This window comes from Manis javanica, chromosome X (assembly GCF_040802235.1).
Source record: "Manis javanica isolate MJ-LG chromosome X, MJ_LKY, whole genome shotgun sequence".
Taxonomy (NCBI): Eukaryota; Metazoa; Chordata; class Mammalia; order Pholidota; family Manidae; genus Manis; species Manis javanica.
Genome location: NC_133174.1, coordinates 100,296,129 through 100,305,306, shown reverse-complemented (window position 1 = coordinate 100,305,306; position 9,178 = coordinate 100,296,129). Strand labels below are relative to the sequence as shown.

Genomic DNA, 9,178 nt, shown 5'->3' with positions numbered 1-9,178 from the left:
TTTGGGTTAATATCTGGACTCCCTATTCTGTTCCACTGGTCTGTGGCTCTGTTCTTGTGCCAGTACCAAATCGTCTTGATTACTGTGGCTCTGTAGTAGAGCTTGAAGTTGGGAAGTGAGATCCCCCCCCACTTTATTCTTCCTTCTCAGGATTGCTTTGGCTATTCGGAGTCTTTCGTGGTTCTGTATGAATTTTAGAACTATTTGTTCCAGTTCGTTGAAGAATGCTGTTGGTATTTTGATATGGATTGCATTGAATCTGTAGATTGCTTTAGGCAGGATGGCCATTTTGACAATATTAATTCTTCCTAGGCAAGAGCATGGAATGAGTTTCCATTTGTTAGTGTCCTCTTTAATTTCTCTTAAGAGTGTCTTATAGTTTTCAGGGTATAGGTCTTTCACTTCCTTGGTTAGGTTTATTCCTAGGTATTTTATTCTTTTTGATGCAATTGTGAATGGAATTTTTTCCTGATTTCTCTTTCAGCTAGTTCCTTGTTAGTGTATAGGAAAGCAACAGATTTCTGTGTATTAATTTTGTATCCTGCAACTTTGCTGAATTCAGATATTAGTTCTAGTAGTTTCGGAGTGGAGTCTTTAGGGTTTATGTACGGTATCATGTCATCTGCAAATAGTGACAGTTTGACTTCTTCTTTACCAATCTGGATTCCTTGTATTTCTTTGTTTTGTCTGATTGCTGTGGCTAGGACCTCCAATACTATGTTGAATAACAGTGGGGAGAGTGAGCATCCATCTCGTTCCCGATCTTAGAGGAAAAGCTTTCAGCTTCTCACTGTTAAGTATTATGTTGGATGTGGGTTTGTCATATATGGCCTTTATTTTATTATGTTGAGGTACTTGCCCTCTATACCCATTTTGTTGAGGGTTTTTATCATGAATGGATGTTGAATTTTGTCGAATGCTTTTTAGTGTCTATGGGATGATCATGTGATTTTTGTCCTTCTTTTTATTTATGTGGTGAATGATGTTGATGGATTTTCGAACGTTGTACCATCCTTGCTAAGTCCCTTCCTGCTTGCTGGTTGCCTTGCCCTTCTCTGCTGCCTGTGCTGGTTACCCACACATGGGGAGCAGCTTCTGGTTTTATTTACTGCGTCACTGCAGGCAGGGCAGCCGTCAGGGTAGCCCAGAGCCCTGCGGGGAGTGGCAGGTGTGCCGGGTGAGCTCTCCTGCGAGAACGGCGACCCTTTGTGCCCTGTCCTGGCTTCCTCTGTCTGTGCTGGGCAGCTGCATGCTGGCGGGGCCTCTGAGTCTGGTCCAGGTGGCTGCGGAGGAGGCTCTGGGTGGCTGCTGTGGGTGCAGCCCCTCTCAGGCTGCTCCCCTGCTGTGGCTGGGCCACAGTGGAGGGGGAATGGACGGGAGGCTCTCGCCTTGAGGGGCTTCAGAGCTGTGCTGCCGCCCAGGGGGTTGGGGCACCCGAAGTTCCCTGGGATTCCCAGCCTGCTGGGCTGAGTGTGCTGGGCCGATTCAGTCCAGCTGTGGAGCCCCTGTCCCTTTAAGACTTTCAAAAAGCACTTGCTTTTGTTTTGTTCCAGGGGCACCGGCTGCCGGGACCTGCTCACAGGTTTTACTCTTCCGTTTCCCTAATATCCAGCACATGGTGCACTGTTTATCTGCGCTCCCGATGCAGCTGACTAGGGCTGGGTATTTAGCAGTCCTGGGCTCCCTTTCCCTCCCGCTCTGGCTCCTTTCCTCCCGCCGGTGCACTGGGGTGAGGGGAGCACTTGGGTTCTGCCCGGCCGTGGCTTGTATCTTACCCCCTTTGTGAGGTGCTGAGTTCTCACAGATGTATATGTAGCCTGACTGTTGTACTATATCTTCCGGTCTCTCTTTTAGGAATAGTTGTATTTGTTGTATTTTCAAAAATATATATGGTTTTGGGAGGAGTTTTCCACTGCCCTACTCACACCACCATCTTGGCTCCTTGTGTTGACATTTTTAATGTAGAGTTAAGTTAATGAGGCCATTCTTTCTGGAAATCACCAGTCTTTTGGTTTCAGTGCCCACTGAATATATATAGCATTTTGGATAGTTTCTCAAGGTTAAAATTTCCATCTCACCAGAAACTTCATTGCTACCTTGAACAGGAAATCTCAGGAACATGAATATTTGATAGGAAAAGAAGAACCCAGGTGAGCTCAAGAAACAACAAAGTCCTGGTTGGCAACCATTGCCAACATTCTTTTTTTGAAAAACCTTACATTGTAAAGAAACAACTACCTGCTCTTAGAGCCTTAAAAAAATCAAGACTTTAAAACAAACTTGTCATAAGGCAAAGTTTTATTTTTTCAACTTACAAAAATATGTGCATGTCAAAAATAAAGTCTAGTCCATAGAAGAGTAGTTCCAGCCATTTAAAAGTTATACAGTTTGGAGAAAGCAATGCACATACAAATCTTAAAACTTAAACAATTCACAAACAGTATATAACCACTCAATTCAGTTATTGCTAGTTATCTGCAGCTTTTACTTGAGACTGTTCTCCATAAGGAAAAGGACAGTGTTTGAGTACTGACTGTTCCTGATAAAGCTGTGGTTTGAAAAAGCCAATCCAAAATTAGAATAAGCTCACTTTGAGTAGAATATTACACATACGTTTTGATCAGTACCAGAGGGGGGTATGATCTTAATTTCAATTCTACTCCCCTGTCCTATTTAACTCTATTTTGGTAATATAACAGAAATAAAACGTATAGTTTAGGGTAAGAGTAAATGAATTACTGGTTTTAAAGTTAAGTGATAAGAAACATTAACTTTGAGTTACAATGTAGAAACAAAGATGGTATATTTAGCTTAAAAATAAGGTAAATTCAAGAATGGAAAAATGTTTAAAATTTAACCAAATCCAAAATTAACTTCTTTCTTTAGATGTTGAGACATAAAATGAATCAATTTGTTCTTTTGAACTTTATGAGTTATAAAGATGTGCTGTTCTCTATTTTCTCTTTAAAAAGAGTTAGCCACAGGACAGGACATGTTTTAAAATAGATCTACTTGCTCAATTCGACATAGAAGTATAAGTCATAAAATTATATAGTTTTAACTTTATAAGTAAAAAAAAATAATGCAGTTGACAGTGTAAAACATAGGAAACAGTCAATTACTTGGGGGTGGGGAATAACTGGGGGAGACTTTGGCCTAAAGATCATATGGAAGACTTAGAAACTAAAGGTGTCCCAAAGAGATAGCGATGGCTTTGTTTCAAACTTTCCTGTCAGACCCTGCAGGGTCAGACTTATTGCTGACATTTTACCTCATTAGTTCTTGAATAAATTGAGGCATACATTGGTGGTAAGTATGAGGTGAACAGGAAAAACCTTAAAAAATCATAGGACAAGTGACACTCATGACCATTTGGCAAAGATACTTACTATCTTAATGACTTAAATCCTAAAAATAGGCTACACTTTTAGGAGGTAGAAAACAAGTACCGAAAGTTTGACATTTGGCTACCCCTCCTGAACTTCAGCTAATCTTGGATCTCTGTATTTCTCACTCCCCATTCTCCCATTAAAGCTATTTAGTCCCACAACCATTCACTACCTAAGTTACAGACGTAGAGCTGCCAAGAAATACTACGTTAAGAGGTTTTGCTCGTAAGCTACTGAGTTGTATCTACTACTCAGGTATCAACTGAGAACATTTTAGTAGATTAATTCACTCCCTAAGAAAATATGCCAACATAAAAAAGCTACTTAATATGAAAAAAGACTACTGAACATCCCTACATGTGATTTGAATTGGTCAGAATAGTTATGCAAACTGTAATGTTTTCAACTGAACTAATTTGAAAAAGCCTCATTAAAACTACATTACCAGTGTTTACTGAAAAGTTATGTATTCTACTACAAAATTAAGCTAATGCCAATAAAACCACTTCACTTCCTCCCAGAATTATATTGATCTGATTCCTATTACACTGTGCTGATATCCTGTAGATAGTATTACAAAAGGATTTCATTTTTGCAATAGGCTGGGCTCACAGTGAGTATGTTAGTACTGAGATCGTGTGTTTAATGTTACTGTAATTATGTCATTAGTGAAATGTATATAAGGCATGTAAAAAATTTGCATTAAAGCTCTTAAGGGCAACGATCAAAACTGGCAGCTGCTAGAAAAGGTGCTGCTAGGAATAAAAAAATTAAAGAAGTTGAGCACATATTAGTTTCTAGTGCTTCCACAATGAAATAAATGAACTCACATAGATTTTTTTGCTGGAACTAATGGACCAAAGGAAAGTGGACTTTTGCCCCCTTTAACAACTAGCCCAATCTTGGAAACGGAAACAATCACTTGCAATCTTCCACACGGTGCTGTGAGGAGTAGACTGAGCAGTCAGCAGGAAGTTCTGGTTGAAGAAGTGTTGTTTGTTTCCATCAAACTTCACAATTCCACTGGTCACAACAAGAACTGTATTCTGGGATTGAGTAGCTTGCTCTTTGTCCACCAAAAAAAAGAGGAGAGGCTAGTTTCTATCTTGAAACAGATTTTCAGGCTTAAACTAGATTGCTTATAATTTAACATTAAAATAAAGTTCCATAAGCTTTCTTTCCCTTGAGCATGATCTTGACAAAGACATACCCAAAGACAGAAAACTAATCATTTCAAAGATATTAAAATTATTTTCAGTCTAGAAAGATTTTGGGTATTCTGAAGTTTCCAAATAAAGAGCTTATATCTACCATAGGACCATTTGGTTCCTGTATTTGTAAATATTTCATTGGGTTTCTAACAGAGCTTTTTCCTATTTTGTTTCTTAAGTTGTTGTTTTCAAGAACTACAGGGAAAAATTCACCGTAAACCAGTACTTAAGTCACTTCAGGATCCCACCTAGAGGTTAATCTTACAAACTACATCAATCTACCTTGAATCAAATTGTCTTGCCCAAAAGGTATTCTTTCACCTAACAAGAGTAAATGTTTTCTGTGAAATTTTAATAGACTGTAAGATGATAAAACACATTAACCAGAGACATGGTATAATTTTTCTCTGGAGACATCTCAAGGCACACAAGGCAACTATTTATTTAGGGAAAACAGACCATTGTTCCTCTCCATTGACAAAAATCACATTTAGTAAGCCATAATTATATGACCCACCAAATCTACTAGTGGTCCTCTGGAGTGAGATGTATCTAAAGGAAGACCAAAAGTTTGATTTGACAGATGAATTTTGCATAATTTTTAACTTGCTCAAAAAAAAAAGTAATTCTATCACTAAAAGTTGCTTGCTGCTTTCAATGTTAAAGCTCAGTGCTCACTAAAGGAAAACAAAGGAAATACCCTGAAAGACCATGATCTTACCATGAACTGGTTGGCAATCTAATGTATTGACCTGGAACTCACTGGAAGGCAGCGTATCAAAAAAATTATTTAGGGCTGCTAGCCCTGAAACAGCATTGCCATTCCATATTAGAGTGGCCGTGTCCAGATACAGCCTGGTTAGTGCCTACAAAAAGAAAAAAAAAAGGGAGATTTCTGTTTCTGTACAAGCATTTTATAGAAATGGATTGAAAGGTTACAAGCAGTATATGAACATTTTTATAGTTTTATCTCCATCTCTAACCCCCCTGCTCTCTCCTCCTGGAAGATAATGTGAATAGGCATGTGCCTTATAATCATGGCCTTAAAAAGATATTATCCTACTCTTAATAAATGAGGCAGCTAAATACATTTTTTCCACATTTCACTTAAATCACAATGAGAAATTTTGCATCCAAACTAGAAGTTTTAAAGTTTTGCTTTCTATATAAAAATTAAATGATCCAAAGTTTCAAGCACATGCAGCCCCAAACCAGTTTTAGTGTCCCACTCTTCTAAGAATTAACAAATTGTCAACGAAGCCTTACCTGTACATTTCAATCCTAGTGTTTACATACATGTGAGTCATTTAATATTTGAACCATGTATGTGTTAGGAAGAATAAGTTCCCTTTACTTTTATTACTACTCAAATGGTATATTTAGTTCCAAAGAATCATGTGTGCTTGCTAACGCAGAGTCCTTGATAAGTCAAGTTAAGGCCCACATAAGGCAAAATTCAACAAGCAACTCTTTAGTCACAGGAGTTAGTCACAGGAGTTCAGTGTGTCACAGAACACAGTTTTTGCTTAGTTCTAAAAGTTAACTTGGATTAAAAGGAAAACACATATCTTGACTCTGGTAATGAACTACGAGTTGTCTTTTGTTTATTTTCCAAAGCACCAAGGCACAATATAAATATCCATTGTCATATTCCTTGCCCTGACCCATGTCATCAAACATCAGTACCAGGAACTTTTATCTTTTGCCTTGAAAGGATAGGTTTTTTAGAAGTAAGATATTAACTTCTGTACCTACAGCATAAAGTTCTCTAAAACACATTCCTATGCCAATAATAAAAGACCTGAGCACATGCTGAAGTAATTACTTAGAAGACAGAGCTCAGATAAATTACAATGAAAAAAGCTGATGATGTAAGAACTTGCTCTGTTGAAGACTAAAAGTATACAAGCCCTGTAGATTCTGTCTGTGAGTACCAACTATAACTGTGAGCTTCTATCAGCAATTATCTACTATTACATGAAATTAAAGGGGCAAATCAGGGAACTTTCCTTCTAATAGCATTCCCTAGCATCACTACTATTTTAACCATATTGATTGAACGATGGGACCAAGAAAAGGTAACATATTTAAGTAAATATATGTCAGGCCCCATTAAATGCAGCATTTAAATTAATCCCACTTACCACCCTAAAAATAAAATGAGATTAAGAGAGTTAGCAACTTGCCCAGGGTCACAGAGCTAGGTAAATGCAAAGCCGGGGTATGATTCCAGATCCCACACTTCCATAATACCATGCCAATCCTTCCCTAAAATAAGTAATGCACTTTTAGACAAGTCCACAGTTACCACTTATGCAAGTCAGATGAATGTCTAGCTCAAAAAAAAAACTAGTGTTCAATAAAAAGTAGCAGAGTCTATAATGCTCACCTGTCTTCTTCTGTCCATTGTCTCATAGTAAATATTGATGAATTCCTCAGCAGCTTTACATGCCTGATCTACATAAGTTTTAAAATCCTGTAAGAAAAATTTCAGAAGTATACATTACTACCCTCCAACTCCTAACAAAACATAAAATCGCCCACAAAAGTGGATGATTTATTTCAATCACTTCGTAGCTTCATACATAGCCCACATTCTTCCCTATACATTTGGGCATTCTTAAGGTTAGCGTTCAAAAGTTTTCAATTTTTAAAATGTTCACTATTTTGAGGTACATATCTTTAGGATACACTCATTTCCCATTAGTGAATTAGATTTTTTTTCCTCACTTCAAATAGAAATTTATAACCCTGGGCAACTGGTACTTTAAGTAGGCTTCCAATATTTTACAAAACAATCACCTTAATAAAAATGATAGTTTGACCCTTAAAAGGGTGGGGGTAGGGATATCTGAATAAGTTAGGAAAGTGCTGAGTCTTTTCCCCAAGCCAGAAGTTATGACCAAATTCGAAAGTGTTCAATGGAGGAAAAAAAAGGAATAAGAATAAAGCTCAGCGAAGTAGTTAGAAACTAGGTACTTTGTAAATTTCCAACTCTCTTGCATTTGTAAACAATCATAAAACTGAAGAAAAATGCTGTTGCGGGGGTTGGGTGTGTGTGTGTGTTGTTTCTCTGTAGGAAGATTGAGTACCTTGTTGCCTAGCAATTTCCCGAGCCCAGCCTATTCTTTGAATTAAGAAGCAGTTTCATTTCTTTTTCAGGTGATGCAAAGTTAGAGAGAGAGATAAACGAGAGTAGGATAGTTCAAACCACCAACAGACCCCAACATTCCCGCCTCTCGCTAGTTCCCATCTCACGGTCCTTTCCACGATCCGAAAGGGAGACAGCAGTGAGCTGCAGAGAGCAGGCCCCGCCCCGGAGCCGGCGGGCCAGACCCAGATGTGCCACTTAACCACGTGACCAGGAGCCAGCCCGGCCCAGCATCTTAGCCGCCGGAGCCGCGGCGCCCCGGCACCCTGCCACGGCTGGGCACTCACCAGGGACGAAGCCATCGGGGACTGCGCTGAGTAGTGTCGCGGTGGCGGCGGCTGCGTCCCTTTGTCCTCACGAGTCCCTCTGCCCTCACGAGTCCGTTCCCCGCGGCTGCGGGAAAGTCGAATATTTAGGAAGACAGCGAACCCGCCAAACACACAGAATTCTTTTCCTGCCCATTCTCTCCCGGAAGTAGCTCGGTCCGCTGTTGAAAGCACCCCGACGTTCCAACCTTAAGTACACTTCCCTTCAGTTCCGCCCGTATCTTCCCATCCGCCTTATGTACTCACTCGTTTGATACACATACACTCAGTCTGGGAGAAAAAAGTAACTTAGTTCTTGTAAAACGGATACTCCAAACAAAGTACCCACTTTTCCAACGCCATACCCTGGTAACAAAGGCACAATGTAAAGTGTCCAATAGGGGGAACTTATTTGAAGCAGGAGGCAAGGCCAAAGCTAGCTGAACACCAACGAGAAGCTCAAAGAGCCATTGAATCTGTAGCCTATAGGAAAAAAGGGGTGGAGCTTGGGGAAGGGCGGAATCATAAAGCACATGACTGCTAAACGGTTTAGAGTTCTAGAACGTTCTGGAGGAATCGCTCCTCACTGAAGTGAACGGCATTTTACTAGTGTTTCTAACATTATTCACTCACTAACTGACCACTAGCAAGGTACTTTTCTAAGCTTTTTAACCCATATTCACTCATTACAGGAACATTATGAGGTTATCTACATTTTATGGTTAAGACACAGTAATTACATAACCTGCTTAGGGTTAAAACATAGTTGGGAGTCAAACTCGAGCAATTTATCGCTGCAAGTGGATTTCACTCCCCATCATCCTTTAAAACCGCTCGTCTCAAAAGCACTGACAATTTCTAGGTGGTCAAATCAGTCAGATATTTCTATAAATCCTACCATTCCTGACTGGTATGTGGCTCCTCAGGAAGATCGTCTCCCCATTGTTGTCTTCTTGCGCCTCTATAAGACAAGTATCCAGGGAATTTTCTCATATTTTCTGCAGCTACGGCTCAGGTATGTCTCTGCTGATCCTCTTCCCTCCTCAGTTCACTTCCGGGGTGTCACTTCCGGCCGGTATCTCCCACTTAAAACATTCCTCCTCCCACGTGACCTCAACTGCT

General features: G+C 39.7%; 1 protein-coding gene across 1 annotated transcript; it reads right to left on the bottom strand.

Moving 5' to 3' along the window:
• Nucleotides 1-2,280: 2,280 nt before the first annotated feature.
• NXT2 (nuclear transport factor 2 like export factor 2) lies at nt 2,281-8,241 on the bottom strand. Its single transcript, XM_017641732.3, has 4 exons — nt 8,039-8,241; nt 6,990-7,076; nt 5,322-5,466; nt 2,281-4,455 (listed from the first exon to the last, which is right to left on the bottom strand). The coding sequence occupies exons 1-4, from the start codon at nt 8,051-8,053 to the stop codon at nt 4,274-4,276; spliced, it is 429 nt and encodes a 142-aa protein (XP_017497221.1). The 5' UTR covers nt 8,054-8,241; the 3' UTR covers nt 2,281-4,273.
• Nucleotides 8,242-9,178: the final 937 nt, after the last annotated feature.